Source organism: Pseudophryne corroboree, chromosome 5 (genome assembly GCF_028390025.1).
Source record: "Pseudophryne corroboree isolate aPseCor3 chromosome 5, aPseCor3.hap2, whole genome shotgun sequence".
In the NCBI taxonomy this organism is placed as follows: domain Eukaryota; kingdom Metazoa; phylum Chordata; class Amphibia; order Anura; family Myobatrachidae; genus Pseudophryne; species Pseudophryne corroboree.
In genome coordinates, this window is record NC_086448.1 from 732,567,067 (window position 1) to 732,587,043 (window position 19,977).

A 19,977-nucleotide genomic window follows, 5' to 3' on the forward strand; every position below is an offset into this window, starting at 1 on the left:
CATTGACACAGTGTGTTTATTTATTTATACAAGCTTTACCTATATATACATCTTCTTGCGTGTGTATACTCAGAACAGTGCACCAGAATACAGAGACACAGACATTACTGACTTCTATTTATCGGGATGCTGTCAATTTGCGGGCTGTCGGGATCCCGGCGTTCAGAAACACAGATGCCGAAATCCCGCCAGCCGACAATGCCGCCACCAGGACTATTCCAACTTGTGGTTGTCCACGACACCCATGGAGTGGGAATAGATCCTGTGGTGAGCGCAGTGAGCCACCAAGGCTGCAAAGTGGTAAGCGCATTGAGCCCACAAGGGAACTCTTGGCGCTCGCCCCATTGTTGGCATTCTAGCGGGATGCCGGCATCCCACCTGCCGGTACAATCCCCTATTGATCTAATATACTTAAGTATGAATAATGATAATCCACAGGTTCACTAAGAGAAAGGCCACTGATATAGCAGAATGAAAATACAATAACAATGGTCAGCGTCATTAGTACACACATCTAGCCTAATTTCTGCACGCAATTTGGTCCACCATTAGTAAAAAATAAAATTTGTGGCATTATATCCAGGACAAGTTGAAACATAAACGGCGCTCTGGTCTCCCTTACATTTGTAGACAAGATTCAAAGAATATCAAATGATATGATGTCCTGGACATACCAGAGAAGTGATCACAAATTTCTCAGTTGAATAACCTCTCCTGGTAATATAGGAACCATTCCATTCAGTTTAACTCTGTAGATTTTGATGTTATTAGATTTTTTTTATTTTCAAGAAATATTTTTATTGGAAAAACGTCGCAATGACCAAAACAGACAAAAAGATGTTGATATTACAGAACCTTTCAAATTAACGCTCAGGATATCACATAGGATATCAAAGAAAAAAAGAGGTACGTCAACTGCACATACAGTTTGACATTGATTTTTTTATAAACCAAGTATAACAAGGATGGTAAGATATACCAAAAAGCAAACCTGTATAGAAAAGGGAATAGAAAAGAAAAAAAAAGAGGACGAAGAGGAGGAAGAAGAAGGAGAGAGAGAGAAGGGGGGGGGGGGGGGGGGGAGACTCCAGAAATGAGTTTGTAGAATGAGGATCAGGAAAACATTCATCGTACATAAACATGAGAATAGCAATACAACCATTTATAAGCAAAGGTAGTACAATCCCAAGGTGATAAATCATACCCGTGAGATACAGGTTTTATGTTATTAGATTTGTAAAATGTTTTTTTTTTAAATAGAGTTTGTTTATTCAAAAAAAGGATCACCAATACAGACATATCGTTAGACATGGGAAATCGGACAATTCAGTACAGGCTATGCAACAGTTTATAGCATACGTGATCACGAAAAACAAGGTACTTTACGTCTCATGTATAACTTTTCCCATACTATTACTAAGCTCGCGGTGCAAAGAAAATCTAATGTCTGTAAACAGGTCATAACTCACATATTAAACATTTTTAATTTTCTCCCCAATTATTTACCAATTACAACTCCAACTAGTAGGCCGTAACATAGCCTACCGAAAATTCTAGAACATAAAAAATAAGAAAGAAAGAAAGAAAGAGAGAAACAGAAAAAAGAAAAAACATCAGGGATCAGTATTACAATACAATAGGTGAGGTATGTAAAGTAATGATTAATATCACGACCTGGCCTTGTATGAACCTAGGACCCACACTGCCCCCAGGGCGCAGTACTCTCATAGCGCAAGAGATGGGGAGGAGTATACAGAAGTAGTCCAAGGGGACCATATTTTCTCATATTTGGAAATGGCATTATTTTTCATGTATACATAGCGGTCTTTAAGGTGAGTGTCATTAACAAGAGCCTTAAAGGCTGATACAGAAGGGCAACGCGGGGCCATCCATGACCGCGCAATGCACACTTTGGCCAGGGCACAAATACTACGAGCATAAAGGCCCTCCCACTTGGACCCCGAAGCAGGACCCCCCATTCCCAGTACACAGAATCTCGAGGTCAACATACTCCCAGGCATCCCGTGTGCTCCAGAATCGACCCGACCCCAGACCAGAACACCTGAATGGATGGACACTCCCACACAAGGTGCCAAAAGGATCCCCCATCGGCCCCACATTTAGGGCAAACAGCTGTAGTGCCAGCCCCAAACCTGGCCAACCGAGCCGGTGTCATATAGGATCTGTGCAAAATAAAGAGCTGTATTTGTTGAAATCGGAGTGACTTAGTCACCATACCCGGGTACTCCAGGGCAAGCTCCCAGTCCTCGCCTATGGGGCCCAGGTCACCCTCCCAGCGCTCACGAAGTCCAGAGAGAGGGTCTGCATGAAATGTCCTCAATAAGTACGAGTAGGTAAAAGAAATCACCCTAACCCGTCCCAGCGAGCTAAAAAAGGTCTTTATGGGGAAATGAAGGAGCGCCAGGGGTGAGTCCTGAAATTGTGATTGTAAAGCATGTCGGAGTTGTAGGAATCTAAAAAAGTAAGAATTAGGTAGACCAAATTCCTCCTTTAACTGCTGAAACGATTTCAGCGTACCATCACTGTACAATTGGGATATGGAGACAATGGAGTATGGAACCCACACCACCCCGCCCTCAAGAGCCCCCAACTCGGGTAGTGAAGTAGAGTGCCAGAGGGGAGTATCCGGGTCCAAGCCATCAAACCCAAGCAGATTTCTCAGAGCAAGCCAGATCTTCATGGCCTGGAAGACAATAGGGGGAGAGTACAGAGAAACCTTTCCACTCAGCAAAACCTGCACCGGAGAGAGGCCCGGGTAGTAGCACTGGAGAAATGCCCATTGTAAAGTACCGGCATCCCCGCCCTGTATCCAGGTGCTAAGGTGTGATAACTGAGAGGCAAAGTAGTACAGTTGAAAGTTGGGCAAGGCTAAGCCTCCATCAGCTTTCAGCCTAGTGAGAGTATTCAGCTTTATCCTAGGCCTTTTGTCGGCCCAGATTAAGGATGATAATATACCATTCAGTTTCCTAAAAAAGGACGGAAAGATATCTACCGGGGATTGCAAGACAATGTATAATAGTTTGGGTAGAAATATCATTTTAATTAGACTAACCCTGCCAGTCACCGTCAACGGAAGCTTGCACCAAGCTCTCGACTTGCGTATAATCAGTTGCGTCAGTGGGTCTAAATTCAGGGGTATAAAATCAGAAGGGTTATTCATGACTTGAATTCCAAGATATTTAAACTGATCTGTCCAGCATAGCGGCAAGGAGAGCTTCGGGATCTGGGGAGGAGAACCAATGATGGGCATAATAAATGACTTGGGCCAGTTGATACGGAGACCAGAAAAGCCGCCGAATTCCTCAATGACCTGCAGCAAAATAGGCATGTCAACAGCATAATCATGTAGGAATAGCAGTAGGTCATCCGCATAAAGGGCAATTTTGTCTACACAAGGGCCCGTGGCGATTCCCCCAATGTCCGGGTGTGTCCTAATCAGGCAGGCCAAAGGCTCTATGGCTATAGCAAATAGGGCAGGAGAGAGGGGGCACCCCTGTCTAGTACCCCGAGACAGGGTAAAGGAGGGTGAAATATAACCATTTACCAAGATCCTGGCACACGGATTTTGATATAGCAGTCTGATCCATTGTATGAAGTTAGGGCCAAAGCCCATACATTTCATAACTCCCCACAGGTAGGACCATTCAACGCTATCGAACGCATTAGCCGCGTCCAACGAGACCACGACCGAGTCCGAGGGGAAGGTATGTGGAGCTTGCAGAACAGTATACAGCCTGCGCAAGTTAATAGACGTGGACATGCCCGGCATAAAGTCGGATTGATCCTGATGTATTATGGACTTAATAACCGAGTTGAGCCGAACTGCCAAAATTTTTGCCAGGATCTTAGCGTCAGTAGGAATGAGGGAGATTGGCCTATAGGACTCCAAGAGTCTGGGGTCCTTGCCGGGCTTCGGCAGTACTATAATAACAGCCTCGGACATTGAGGGAGGAAGTTGGTTAGCAGCAAACGTGTCCGTAAACATAGTAAGCAACTTGGGGCCAAAGAACTCTATATGCGTTTTATACAGCTCAGTGGGGATGCCATCACAGCCCGGAGACTTGCCACTGGGGGACATGCCCACTGCCGCAGACACCTCCTCCAAAGCCAAAGGCGCCTCCAGAAAACTGCAAGCCTCGGGGGAGAGTCTGGAGAGGGGTACACTATTCAAATATATGTCCAAGTCTGCCGCAGAGCACGTCAGTTGAGACTCATACAAATCCCTGAAATATGAAAGGAACAATTGCGCAATATCTGGGGTGTTGTCTACAATGGAGCCATCAGGACCAGACATCTGCGCAACCGTAGACCCAGGCCGGTCGTGATGTACCAAGAGGGCTAACAAGTTTCCCGGTCTATCCGCCTGTATGTACAAATTAGTGGCCCGAAACAAAAGGGAGCGCGCGTTTTTATCTGAGAGATGAGCCAACCAAGCCGCCTGAACCGTCAGCCATTGCGTCTTAAGTACAGAAGTGCCCTCTGCCAGATAACGGATATCGAGGTCCCTAAACTCTGATTCAAGTGTCCTCTCCCTTTCCCTACATGACAATTTATGTGCAGCAATTTTACCAATCAGTGTACCACGTAGAAAAGCTTTAAATGAGTCCCATACGACAGGAGCCGGGGCCGAGCCCACATTATCCGCAAAAAAACCCTCCCACTTTGTTGTCAAGTCCGAGCAATCGCCCAACTGAACTAACCAGGATGGATGTAACCAGGGGCGTATCTAGCCATTGGCCAGGATGGCACTCGCCAGGGGCGCCAGCTGAGGAGGGGCGCCGCCTGGTTGTGCCACCTGTGGCCAAGGGGCAGATTCACTATGCCCCTGTGTCCCCCACCTGCAGGGATGCCCGGCAAAGACCATAGAAGGCAGCAGCGGCAGACACTGTTCTTCTCGCCAGGGTCCGGCACCGCTCCGCAGTCTGCACTACAATCAAGTAACTCTTTAAAACTACAGCTCCCAGCAGCCATTGCTGCTGTGAGCTTCCGGCAGCAATGGCTGCTGGGAGCTGTAGTTTTGCAGAGTTACTTGATTGTAGCATGGACAGCGGAGTGGTGCCGGATTCTGGCGAGAAGAACAGTGTCTGCCGCTGCTGCCTTCTGTGATTTTTGTCGGGCATCGGACGACGACAGCACAGGTCAGCAGCGGCGGATTGGGATGCCCCCTCCCCTCCCGATGACTTCAGTGGCCGTGCTCCGCCCCACTTTGGCCGATTCCTATATCCGCGGCTGCGGCGATATGAGCTTCTGCGCATGCGCAGAACAGAAGCTCATTCAAACTGGAGCCGCGGCAAGTGAAGCGAGTGTGTTCTGAGGCAAGTGACCAGGGACAGCGAGCGCACAGAGGGGCCAGGCGTCCAGGGCCAGGCAAACGGTGTAACAGCAGGGGGTGCCCTGGAGCCATACAAGACTTGGTCCCTAGGACCCAGCAGCCTGCAGCAACTGGAATCGAGACCTTGTCCTCAGACGGAAGCATGTGCAGGTTAGTGATGCCCCCCCAACTCCCACCTGGCGGCTGTGGCTTGCGCTGTATCCTCCCCCTCCCCCCCTCCCACTTGGCAGCTGCATGCGGGGAGGCAAGGGACACACATCATGGGAAGCTGAAATAGCTTGTGTGTCAGCATCTGTTTGTGTGTCAGCGTCTGTCAGTGTCAGTTTCTGTATGTCAGTAAGTCAGGGTCTGTGTTAACATCTGTCAGTGTGTCAGCATCTATCAGTGTATCAGCATCTGTCTGTGTCAGCATCAGTGTGTCAGCATGTTTCTATGTGTCAGTGTCAGAGTCTGTCTGTGTGTCTGTGTTAGCATAAGTGTGCCAGCATCTGTCTGTGTGTCATTGTCTATTTGCATGTCAGGGTCTGTGTGTCAACATCTGTATCAGTGTGTAAGCCTCAGCGTGTCAGCATCTTTCTGTGTGTCTCTGTCAGCATCAGTGTGTCAGCATCTGTTTGTGTCTCAGTGTGTCAGCTGTGTGTGTCAGCCCCCTAGACAGAGTACTCCCCCTACCCCCCCCACGAATGCAAGAACATACACAGTCCACCCCATTTTTTATTTATTTTTGTAGGCCAATGTGTTTTAATATTTTAAATGTGGAAGCCAATTTTTTTTTTTCTGTGGGGGATAATTTTATTTATTTTTCCTGTTTGGGGTCATTGTGTTTTTTTCCTGTGGGGGCCAATGTGTTTTTTGTAGAGGCCAATGTGTGTGTTTGTTTTCTGTGGGTGCCAATATATGGGTTTTTTTATGTGGGGGCCAATGTGTTTATTTTTTCTGTGGATGCCAATGTTCTTTTTATGTTGGGGCCAATGTGTTTTTTTTTATTTCCTACGGGGTCAGTACAGTATGTTCATTTTTTTTCATGTCGGTGGTCAATTTGTTTGTTTTCTTGTGAAAGCCAGTTTGTTTTTATTTTATTTTTTCTGTGTTGTTTAATATGGTTTTTTTTTCTGTAGGGCCAATGGTGTGTGTGTGTTTTTTTATTTCTGTGGAGGTCATATATTTTTTTTTCTTTGGAGGCATAGCATAATGTGAATAACGGACATTATTGTGCATTGTAATGTGAGTAAGGGACACTACTGTGTGGTGTAATATGAAATAAGGGTACAATTGTGTGGCCATCCCCCTTTTTGGCACACGCGACTTCCATATTTTAACTATGAGGGGGGACGGGGGGGGGCGCCAGTCCCTTACTTTGCCAGGGGTGCTCGGACCCCTAGATACACCCCTGGATGTAACTTCCAATACGACTGTCCCCTCTGGCACTCTACCTCCAAAGATAACAGCAAGGGCGAATAGTTGGACACCCCCCGTGCCTCATAGTGAACATCTAAGATTCTGGGCAGGAGCTCAGGGGAGACCAGGGCCAGGTCGATTCTGGAGAATGAGCCATGTGTGCCGGAGAAGCACGAAAACTGTCTAAGTGCAGGATGCCGCACCCTCCAAGCGTCCACCCACTGCATATTACTCAGAAAGTCTGCAAATTTAGACTGGGTACCCCCTACCCCGGGAGCCGATGGGGATCTCCACCTGTCCATGGTGACGTCCAACACGTTAATAAAGTCCCCTAAGCAAATAACGGGGGCATGGGGGAAGAGGCAGTAAATGAGGTGGCTTTCTGCAATACATCATACGAGAAAGGCGGAGGTATATACTGATAGCAGGAAGAAATGACAGGAATTCAATTTGCATTCCAGGAACACAAACCTACTATAGGGGTCAGTATTTACCGTAATCAATTCAAACTGGACAGTTCTTTTTATCATGACTGACACCCCTCGGGAAAAGGAGGAATGACAGGAATGATACGCCCACCCCACCCAAGGTCTGCGGAGCTACAGCAGTCTATTTCCCTCTAAATGAGTCTCGCTCAAACAGACAATGTCCGGGTCATATTTCTTAATCATTGTAAGCATCAGGGACCTCTTCACTTTATTACTGATACCCCAGACATTCCACGCCAAAAATTTTAAGGCATGCATGGCGTCTGTACGGCCATCTGGGACACATTGCATATATACCTCACAAGGTGGACAAGGGATCCTGCAATCAAAGTCGTCCGCGCACCTGCCCGCCCACAGAAAGCATTATCCCGCAGACCCTGCCGTCCGCAGACCCCGGGCCACAAGCCTAGCCGGCCAAAACAACACATCAGTACCTCACAGAAAAAAACACTGAAATATAGAAAACAATAAACTAAAAAAAGAAAAACAAATCCCACACAGAAACCAACAATACCCAAATACCAACCCCCCTCCCCGTATACCTTCCCAAACAGTGGCATACACATATCCCTAACAAAACCCAACCCTGGAGATCCAATTGCCTACGACAAACTTATGCGTAGCATAAAGACCTAAAGTCCCAATGCAAATAGAACCCCTAAGTGTATGTAACACTACGCAACAAAGTCCAGAACCACCAAGACCAAAGGGTGCTCCCCGGACATATACTTGCATGCTTTATGTTCATGTAGAAGGGAAAGCAGAATATCAGTCCGGAGCGAGTTGACGGACGCCCGGAGCATATCTGTCCAGCCAGGCCGCCGCCTCCCTTGGAGAGCCGAAGAACTTAGTCTCCCCGTCTGCCACCACACGCAACCTGGAAGGGAATAGCATCGAGTAGGGAAGATTCAAGTCACGAAGGCGTCGCTTGATAGGCAGGAACTGGGCCCTGTCTTTCTGGACATCCGCTGCAAAGTACGGGAATGCCGAGACCCGGACACCATTTCGAAGCAGAGGGCCCTTCGTGCGGCCCAGACGTAGCACAGAGTCCCGGTCTTTGTAATGCAAGAATTTTGCGATGAAAGTTCGTGGTGGGGCACCAGGAGGTAAGGGCCGGAAAGGAACTCTGTGGGCCCGTTCCACCGCAAACTGGGAGGTGAAGGATTCTGCACCATATGCCTCCTTGAGCCATGACTCCAAGAAATCTTCAGGATGTGCCCCCTCCTCCCTTTCAGGCAGGCCCACAAACCGCACGTTGTTTCTACGGAGGCGCCCCTCCATATCCAGAAGCTTGGATTGCATTGTGGAAACCTGCTGAGAGACTGCCGACACGGATTGCTTCAGGGGGCCGCAGAGATCCTCCAGATTAGAAACCCTTGTCTCGGCCTCACCCACTCTCTCCCAGATACGTTGGACATCCTGACTCAACAAGGACAGATCGCACTGCACCCTTTCCATTTTGTCCGACAAGCGTTGTTCGCTAGCAGCTATAGCCTCCAGTACCTGCTGAATGGATGGAGCAGAAGGCTGCATAACCGAGTCCGAGTCAGCCCCAGCCGGGGGATCAGGGCGGGTAGGAGGGGACGATTTAGGAGATGACTGCGCCGGCTGGGTGGTAGACTGGTGGGCAAACTTCTCCAACTTAGCCGCAGCCGCGCGTTGACTGTCTTTCACCATATTAGCAGAGTTGGAACCACCGACCAGGTACGACACGGACCCAATCAGGCACAGGCGGCACGCAGGTCCCAAATATTCAGTGTCAGAAGGTCCAGCAGTAAGGAAGAAATGTAGTATCAGATGCGCCCCAATAGCCAGTGAGGAAACAGGTGAGGTGGGTCAGGAGGGCCCAGGGGCATATACAGAGTCAGTGGGGTGGCAGTATATTAGAGAGCAGGACAGTGTGCCCAGTGACACTGCTGCAACTCCACAAGCTCCTCAGTGTCTCAGTGCAGTTGTGCCTATGGAGCTGCCTCCAAAATGGCCGCCAGGCCCACAGCCTCCTCACCCGTCCCACCCCCCCCCAGTCCCAGGAGCCCAGGCAACGTGGGACAAGTGCAGGCAGACAGTTATTCAGGGTGCAGGGTGGTGCCACGTCCCTCAGGCTGCGTGCAGCACTATTTTCCACCCGCGGGTACGTGCCCGCGGCAGCGCGTCCAGGCACCCGTAAATTGAGGCCGGGGATGCTCCGGCGGCCTAGGCCGGAAATACAAGCGGCGGCCGGGGAGACGCTCGGAAGAGGCTGCTAAGGGCGCCCGCCGCTGCCCCAGAGGCTCAGGAGGCAGATTATGCAGGAGGACAGCACTGGTAAGGGGATTAGGATGGTGTCAGGATTGATCGTCCGGGGAGCTCCTTCTCCCTGCTTCCTACCCTGATGCCGCCGTGGCCACGCCCCCAGATTTGTAAAATGTTTTAATCACCTTAATGTTTTGCATAGTTTTAATAGATGAGGTGCACCTGGCCCCATCATTATGCCACGGTCCCCCACACATGTGCCAGTGTCCGTGCAGCAGTAAGTGATCCCAGTGCCAACTTTCAGTTGATATTTGGAAAGATGGTGCATGCCCAGTAGAGAGCAAAGACTGTGGCACAGTGCCAGAGGCATTGTTATCTGCTGTGCCGGGATCACTTACAGGGGCTGCATGGATTATTTCAGGGGTGTAGGGTGTCCTATTACAGATATGCCACTGCACACAGTACAGGACTTGTAATGAAAAGGAACAACATTCACACATTTTTCAAGAATGAAGAAAGTTGAGCTGTAGGTAGAACTTACCATCATGGTTGGGATTTCCTAAGGTCCATGGTTCATCAGAATCAAAATGTGTATCTCCTCCTATTCCAGGTCCTGGGAAATAGGCATGTGCCAAAAAACCACCCTCACCATCAAATGGTGAGCTGTCTCCATGGAAACCGGATGCAAAGATAATGGTAATGTCCACTTCCCGTTTGCCATTTTCTAATTCATTGTAGGGGACTTCTTCAAATGTCAATGGCGTTACATTCTGCCAAACATCAAAGGCACGGCGAATGGCTTTACGTGTTTCAGTATCTCCCACTTTTGGCGTGACGTTCTTTATACTACAAAACAAAACACATCACCGTTTAGCGGCATTACTGTTATACCATGAACTTGTGAGAAAAGAATTGCATGGTAATTATGGACCGTACAGGCTGACATACCTTGCAGATATTTATAATTGTACGCAGCCACATACTGTATGTAGGTTAGAGCTATTTTATGGATAGGGTACTGTATCAAACCTCCTAAAGAGGACAAGTGGCGTTGTTGCCCATAGAACCCAATAAGAGTCTAGCTATCATTTATCAAGTACATTCTATAAAAGGCCAGCTAGCTATACAGTATCTGTCCCAGAGTGAGGAACCATGCGTTTCCTTCCAGTTCTTCTCACTATCATTTCACACAGAAGGGGAGATGTATCAAGCTTTGGAGAGAAATACAATGGAGATGTTGTCTAAAGCAACCAATCAGCATACTGTATCATTTATCAAAAAATTTATCTTACACAGCCTATGAAATGACAGCTAGAAGCTGATTGGTGCTATGGTATACCTCTCAATTTTATTTCTCTTAAAGGTTTGATAAGTCTCCCCCAGAAAGTCTGGAGTGCCAATATATGCAGGTTCCCCTAAAAAACATATATTATCTCATATTTGTATAGTAAAAGACCCATTTTACAGTCACTGATTTTAAACTCTTCTGGAAATTACAAATTTTTCAACTTCTCAATCACTAATACATTTCAGTGGGTCCATTTTCCTGAACATACATTACAATTTCCTGCATTTTACACCAGAAGCATGTACCTTACATACAGTATTGTGTACCGGCATAGTACTATACATCTGGTTTTTACTTTGTAGCATAATACTGGAAATGTTTAGAACACTATAGTAATAGAAGTTACGCACTGATATAGAGATGGGCGTGTGGACATTTTTTGGTGCAAAATTGCATTTTTATTTTTTTGTACTACAGAAAATGTTGCGCATGTGTCTATGTGTAATCATGCTGATTTGCGCTTATACCTCCTCGCAAGGCAGAAGACATAATGGGGCGGGCGTGCAAGCAGCCAAGTACAGTATGGGTGAATTTACGCTAATGTGTGCCACGTAGACCACAAGAAATAGACATATGCACCCGCCAGGAAGCTTATGGCTTGCAAGCAGTGGACCTCTGGTGCAATACACGCACTCATAATGCTGACAATCAGCTGCCGCTTCTGATTGGCTGAGTGAATCTTGATCCTTCCCATAGATACTAATAATATTATCAGCGCGGTTGCAGCAAACTATTTGCATTATTTAGTCGATATTTGCAATAGGCAGAAAAGCAAATTCCCATTTCCTTCTTTTTTTATTTTAATATTACCAGTCATTTATATAGCGCACACATATTCCGCAGCACTTTACAGAGTACAGATGGGTCCATGTTTATCTTGACCTTTAATAGGATTAAATGAGACTGGGCAGTCGGACTTAATCCCCTGCTGTATTGTTCTCTGTATTGTATTGCAGCTGAGAACAATAGATGAAGGGTTTAGGTTAATAAACCATGTTGTACCTAGGCGCAGCAAACTAGCCAAGATAACCGTGGACCCATCTGTATATTTGGACATTCACATCAGTACCTGCCCCAGTGGAGCTTACAATCTATATTCCCTATCACATGTACACACAGACACAGTCACATTAGGGTTAATTTTTGTTGGAAGCCAATTATCCTACCAGTGTTTTTTTGGATTGTGGGAGGAAACCGGAGAACCCGGAGGAAACCCACGCAAGCACAGGAATATACAAACGCCACACCGTTAGGGCCATGGTGGGAATCGAACCCATGACCTCAGTGCTGTGAGGCAGTAATGCTACCAATTACCCCGTCCGTGCTGCCATCCATACTAAATAATGTTGTAATTTAGATGTAATTAACATGTTAATTGTGACGTATTAGAAATTACACTGGTGAGAGAAAGTACTAAGGACAACCTGCAGCCATGATGTCTCCACTCACATCATCAGAACCCATGTGGGGCCTCATCAATATCCCACCGTTCTCTTTACAAGACTGATGGTGGAATCCAGGAGGGTGGCCTAATCTCACTGAAACTCCAGAATAATAGACAAATAGGATTCATTCAGCATTGACTGTATCCACCATATGTAGGACCCAATTAATGACAAAATTATATTTCCAATTGGATATAAAACTTTGCTACAGTGTCGTTCTTGCCTCCAATACCAATTCTGCTCCAGCTGGGTCCAAAAGTGTCTCTGACCTAAAAATAATATGCTTATGGAGTGCGTGAGCTTGAATATTGTATTCTCGGTCAGACATTTTCATTTATAGCAGTGTTATGTGGTAAATTACATACGGGTTGAGTATTGAGTGTGGGTTACCAGTGCTGGGGGTCCCGGCAGTCAGCATACCGACCGCGGGATCCCAGCAGCAGAATGCCGCGGGGGAGGGGGGGTGGGGGTGCAAACAAGCACCTTGCAGGCTCAGTAGCGCGGGTTATATTCCCACTCTATGGGTGTCGTGCCATGAGTGGGAATAGTGCCTGCTAGTCGGCATGCCGACTGTTGGGATTTAGAGCGGGGCGGAATGTAGCCTTCGGGATTGGTCACGTAACTACATCGTCGGGTCGACTCAATTTAGGTCCACAGTAGGTTGACCATGGAAGGTCGACATGCATTAGTTCGATATGGTCATTAGGTCGACATGTACTAGGTCGACGGGTGAAAAGGTCGACATGGGTTTTTGGACTTTTTTTGGGTGTCGTTTTCTTCGTAAAGTGACGGGGAACCCCAATTAGTGCACCATGTCCCCTCGTATGCTTCGGTCAAGGTTACCGTTCCCAATTGTAATCCACGTGGATCGTCAAGTATGAAAAAGTCCCAAAAATTAAAAACCAAGTGAAAAACTCATGTCGACCTTTTGACCTGTCGACCTAATGCATGTCTACCCTCAGTGGTCGACCTAATGACTGTCGGCCTAAGCTTTTTAGACCTAATGACCGTATCCCTCACATACAACTTAAAACATAGTAGGAAAATGGCTTAATTATTCATACACAAAGGTTAAATAGAGATGTAATATTTTTATTTCTGAGTGGAAATGTCCTTGTGTTTTTTATGATTCTACACAGACACAGACACACACACACACACACACACACACACACACACACACAGACACACACACACACACAGACACAGACACACACACACACACACACACACACACACAAAAACAACTACTTTATCTATTTAGCCGGCATGACAAATCTCATCAGGCTACCAGAATCAATGGATAGTCTATCTAACTGTGGTTTGCTCAACTCATTGATCTCAGCATATCTCATATCCTTTGTGTGTCAGTCCCAATGAGGGCGATGAGGATCTACAGTATCCCCAGAGTAATGTTCTCTTACTGAATTTTTCAAACACTTTTTTTTTTAGATGTCAACGTATTGTAGAAGATATTCTAAAGACCAAAGACAGAACCGGACTGAGTATTTTTCCACTCAGAGAGAAAGAGAAAAATTTAATTACAGCATGCCTAGGTATTAGAGTATTGGAAATGAGGATTGTGTCCATCTGAGTTTATAATCTAAAATCGAAGTCAGACAGCGGAGCGTTTTAGTCTGGGAACAAGGACTGAAACAACATGCTGAAAACCAGATGAGCATTCTAGTAGAATTAAAACATACTATACCATCTACAATTACTGATATAATATCCAGCACAACCATGTGCAAAAGTATTGATATACTATAAACAGCACTATACAATAACATATAATAGCAAAAAAAAAGCACTAGAACCAAAGTCTTTCTAAAAATAAAAATTACTGGGTCTACCCAAATGGAATAAAAGCTTGTTATCTTTTACAAGGTCTCTGCAGTCTATTTATTAAACTGTGAAAAAACTTTGGCGAAAACGTCCGTTCACTACAGTATTTATTATGGACAGCCGGTAGTGGCGGCTATCTCAAGTATTGCCAGTAAAACTAGATATTGGCAAATTAACAAATACCACTACTGTTCTCTGTAAGGAGTGAACAAAGCTGAAGTGCCAATGCGGTAATGCTGGGTCACTCATGTATAGAAGGGACCCTGCCTGGCCAGAGGTAATACAAGTAACTGCTTACTGCAGTGGGCAGTATCTCTAGGGATAGGGGGCTCAGCATCACTCAGTCGCCACGCCAAAAGTTTTTTGTTAAATCGGATCAATAAATATTTTAGAATATCTTCAAACATGTCGATAGAAAATTGGTCTTATTTGATAAACAGACTCCTTATGTACCAAAGGTTTTCCCTTGATTGCTTGTGTCTTTTTGTATTGCCAGGTTGTGCAGTTAAATTATGTTGTTTACAATATATTTTCAGGGCGCCTGTAAAGGGGTTTCTTGTGCGGCTGAACCCCTTGATTTCTTCACCAGTGAGCCTCAATGGTATTTAAGAGGCAAGCACTGGTTTCTAAAGGGCCCTACACATATGGCGATGTGCCGCTGAGGTGCCGGACGGCCGATACGGCCGGCGGGCGATCCGGCAGCGCGGGGGGGGGGGGGGGGAGTGACGGGGAGAGTGAAGTTTCTTCACTCCCCCCGTCACCTGGCTCCATAGCACTGCATGCTAATATGGACGAGATTGTCCATATTGGCCTGCATGCATAAGCGACGGGGCACCAACGATGAACGAGCGCAGGGCCGCGCATCGTTCATCGTTGCTGCCTCCACACTGAATGATATGAACAAGTTCTCGTTCATTAATGAATGAGAATGTTAATATCGTTCAGTGAAATCTGCCAGTGTGTAGGGCCCATTATATGGAGGATTACAACTTTATATTTCATCAAAATATGTAGTCTTTATATATCCATACTCTTCATATTGCATACTGTTACAAACATTATATACACATCCTAACCTAAAACAGCCTACAAACTACACTGTCCTTCAACAGGTTCCAATGGAAGTGTTGTACTAGCAATGGCAGTGCAACAATTTATTTCCATAATGTAATATGTAAATCTGGTGTACGGGGAGAGGGCAGCCAATTGGAATTCCCCCCTTATGGCTAGATCTTGTCTATGCAGCGCTGTATGTATACACCCAAAAAAAACTCTATGTTATAAAAATAGCTACTGAAGCTAAAAATCATCCATCATTCATATTCCAATAGCCATTTTTTTCTCCAAAGAAACATGGATGATACTTTACATTTTTTAGTATAGCATCATGAGTCATTGGTGTAAATTTACTAAGGTGGGAGGTTTTTTTTTTAGAACTGGTGATGTCGCCCATAGCAACCAATCATATTCTATCTATTATCTTCTAGAAGGAGCTAGATAAACGTTAAGTAAAATCTGATTGCTTGCTAGGAGCAACATCACCAGTTCTAAAAAAACTCCCACCTTAGTAAATTTACCCCATTGTATCAGTTAGTATCACTATAGGAAATCTTTCTAATAAAGAGATATGTAACACATTGTACATGCAATGCTTTCCCAGAGGATAGGAGCACAAACAAGAGATTAAAAGCCGCAGAGATGATACAGATGGTTAAAGAGTGTAAGGCTGCCTTCCGAGCATCACTGCCGAAATCCATTCAGATAGATGTAGGTTCCCAAAAACACAAGCCATCCTAATCAGTTAATTATGGTATACTACATAATTTGTCAGGGTCTCATAAAAGTAAAAAGCTTACAATCCTCTATGATTTGTTACACCTGAATCTTTTCATTCCAGCTGGCATCAATCAAAGCTTAGCTGAAATAAGGCCTTTCTGCAGGTTTTTCCAGCTCACAGTATGGCTTATTGAAATAAATGAATCGCTTCTAGTCAAATATAGATTTCATTGTCTGCTTCTCTTTTTTCCCCAGAAGCTTCCCATTGGGTTATTTCATTAATCTCTTTGCAGTTTGTCTGCTTTCTAGACGTGGTTTGTTAATTTGTAACCATAGAAAGAATTGCTGCCTGAATCAGTGAATTGTAGATACTTCAGTACTGACTGTGCATAAACTAGGAGGCACTTATGATGCTTCTATTGACTGAACTCCCACTCAGTCATCTTTTATATTTTGTATACATTTAGGGGATTATACAGAGTTAAACATATGCTTGTTTGCGGAGCATAAGCTATGTGTTTTTGCACTGTGTACTCAGAACCAAATGCAAGTAAGTACCGGCAATGCAGAGCGCATATGCTGAGACGGACTAAAATCCGTCCCTTCAGGATGCGACTGAAGAACCAGGGCAGACTGCTAAGAAATGTATGATTTAAAATAAAGACAAAGAGCTCTCCAATGAAGTGCATAAATGATGGTACAAGAGGATTGTTGTCCAAATCCTTTTTCCTGGGAGTGTTCTGTAAGTATAGATATTCTATAAATGTACGAGGGGTGTGCAATAAGAAGAGGAGTGCTGTGGCTGACCTCTGTCCGGCATCACAGAGGACAATGTTGCTGATGTACTGGCCATAGTTGAGGTGGACAAGTGACAGTGGACCAGTCAGAGAAGGAGATAGGCATCTCAACGGGATCCATCAGCTTGATAAGCCACAAATAACTTTGCCCAAGCAAGGTTTCTAAACGCTGGGTGCCCCATCAGCTGACTCGAGAGCAGGAGGAGGCTTGAGTAACTTGGTGCCGCAACATGCTGGCAAGGTTTGATGGTATTGCTCAAACGCTCTCTGGGAGATCATCAGTGGCAATGAATCCTGGATCTACAGTTTCGATCCCGAGACCCCAATATATTCACATAAAACTTTCACATACCGATTTAAAATTCTTTTTAGAATACACTGTTTAACTAAAGATCCGATACCACATTTAACTGCTTAGTGGAATAGTGACACTCTTCTGTACCGTCTTAGAGAGGAACGTAAACTCATACCAATATAACACTCTACGCGTTTTGTCATTGTCAACTTCATCAGGGGCGATGCAATAATCAATAATAGAGCATCCAATTCTTATATAAACCAAACCATTGTGGCTTATACAGGTGGCAAACAGTGACAAATCTCCTTGTAGTTGACAAATTTTGAATATTGTGCAAGCTCTGTGTGTACAGTTCAGCAACCATGAGAGGAATTATAGTCAATAATCATAGGTTTGTCTTGGAAGAAAATGCTCAATGGCCCCTTTTATTTTTGAACGACTACTTAGATAAGAGATGCCTCTTGACAGTGTACAAGCTATATAATACTTCTATAAAATTGTCCATTAATCCATTACGGATTGTCCGTAAAAGGTCTTTTGTGAGTATAACCTGGGAACATCACTATTAAATATTCACCCTTGTCTCAGTTTACTCAAAGATCAAGTAATGAAGCTTCTGAACCACGCGCTTCTATTTTAAGAGCAGCGAAAAAAATTGGCACTACGATAACACTTCTCCTGAAATGCCTAACATGTCGCTTTTGTTGATTCAATGCAATTACCTTAAAAGCGTCAATCAATTTTTCTTTTTTAAAGACACTCTTAAACTCCACACCCAAGCTGTAAAAATCTCATTACAGTAAAAGCGCAAGTTTTGGCCTTGAAGGCAAATGCAAAAATAGTAATTTACATCCAAGAAGTTCTCTGAGCCCTTTACGTACGCAGGGGACATGGAATTTGTCATTTCCTTTTGCCAACCAGTTATACAGGCTATTTCCACCAAAACATATTTTCTTTAAGCATGTAGGGATAGGCAAGTAAGGACTGTTACGGTTACATTTATACTTGTCGGAATGCTGCAGTTTTAAAAATAACACTGGTCAACGTTAGGCGCCGGGGTCCGCGATGTCCTCGCGGCCCGGCGCCTAGCAACTAGGGACGCCGTGCGTACGTAGCCGCCGGCTCCCTAGCAACACAGGGACGCCGAGCGGCTGAGCCGCCTGGACCCTGGCAACGGGGACGCCATGGACGGACCGCGTTCCCCGTTGCAGGGTCAGATTTCAACATACACACTGGTCTTGTGGGCGTGCAGCAGGGCAGCTGCACAGCATTTGGGGCAATTAGACTGGGGGGCATCTGATTGGAGGACTCTTTGTTAAATGCTTCTCAGTGCTTCACACAGACGCCGGTAATAGCTTCCTGCATGCTGTTTTGGTTTGCTGAACGTCTGTTCCAGTAGTGCTGTGTCCGGTCATTCCTGTCCTCAGAAGTCCTGTATCTTGGAGTTGTCATCTCATCTCAAGAAGTCGTTTGGTCCACTGTAGTCCTCATCGATCACCAGAGAATATCGAGTGGTGTTCGTGAGTTGCGGCTCTGCCGTGTGTTGCGGCTCAGCCGCTTTATCTTTATATTCTGTTTCGGAGCATTTGTGGAGGGTTCCGCTTCCACAAGTCCTCTCCGGAACTCAGCGGTGCCGGGTAGGAGAGTGGACAAGTGGATATTTTGGTTGTCCTTTTCCCTGGCGGTTTTTCCGCACATATTCTAGTTTCCAGTTAGCTTGTAGCCCCTGGCCTGGTTGTTTAGTCAGAGGGCCCCTTGTTATCACCCTGTCTCGGATTTCCCTTTGTCTCCCATTAAGACCTGAGGGGGCATCGGAGTTGGGCAGACATAATCCGCCCTTCAAACGCGGCTGCCATGGGCTAAAGCAACCATAGTCTCGCAGGGGATTTCTGACAGCACGGGCGAGACAACGGAGTTAGGGCGCAAGGGGCTATTTTCCATTCTCGCACCCTTCCCCAGCATTACGTTCCAGTGCTCCGGTCCTTGCAATAAGATCTCCTCAGACCAGAGTGCTGGAATCATAACATTATTACCGGCCCTACCAAAAACTAAAATTAAACAGGGTTTAATTTTTTCTCATTCAGTTTTTGTTAAAGTTTTTTGGCCTCATGAATCCGACAGGTTTAGGGCCAAATCCTGGCCAGCTCTTAGTCAATCAGATTCAAGAACTTACTCAGATGGTTCAGGATCTTTCTCTTCGGGTGAGGTCGCAGGAAGATCTTTTGCGAGCCTCCCCAAAGGTAGTCCCTGAACCAAAGATGCATTTGCCTGACCGTTTTTCTGGTGATAGAAAATAATTTTTTAATTTTAAAGAATCGTGTAAACTTTATTTTCGTTTAAGACCTACTTCCTCTGGTACTGAATCTCAGCGGGTTGGGATTATTATTTCTTTACTCCAGGGGGATCCTCAGACCTGGGCATTTGGTTTAAGAGCAGAGGATCCTGCGTTGTTGTCAGTAGACGCTTTCTTTAAGTCTTTAGGGCTCTTGTATGATGACCCAGATAGAGAGGCGTCCGCTGAAAGTCAGCTGCGCGCTCTCAAACAAGGTAGAAATCCTGCAGAGGTTTATTGTACTGAGTTTCGCCGTTGGTCGAACGACTGTGGCTGGAATGACCCAGCCCTGCGCAGTCAGTTTCGCCTCGGTTTATCAGAGTTTATTAAAGACAGTCTCCTCCAGTACCCCGCTCCTGAGACTCTCGATAAACTCATGGAGCTTTCTATAAAGATTGATCGTCTTCTCAGAGAGCGGAGGGCTGAAAGAGGAACATCTGTAAGGTCTAGTCCCTGTGTTTATTCCATTCCAGAGGACGTCGAGGAGCCCATGCAGATGGGTCTCTGCCGGCTGTCTCCTGAGGAAAAAACCAGAAGGCAAAATTCCGGTCTTTGTTTGTACTGTGGTGGTAAGGGACATTTTGCTCGTAATTGTCCGAACAAGTCGGGAAACGCTTTGACCAGGTGAATTGTGAGGGGGTTCACCTAGGTCTGCAGCTTATCTC

The 19,977-nt window shown here is 45.7% G+C and overlaps 1 protein-coding gene across 2 annotated transcripts in view; it reads right to left on the reverse strand.

Moving 5' to 3' along the window:
- MMP16 (matrix metallopeptidase 16) overlaps positions 1–19,977 on the reverse strand; it is a 363,579-nt gene that overhangs the window by 143,415 nt on the left and 200,187 nt on the right. For both annotated transcript variants that reach the window (XM_063924066.1, XM_063924065.1), the window contains one exon: positions 10,013–10,317. In XM_063924066.1, the coding sequence (XP_063780136.1) occupies positions 10,013–10,317 (305 nt within the window). The remainder of the gene's footprint in view (positions 1–10,012; positions 10,318–19,977) is intronic.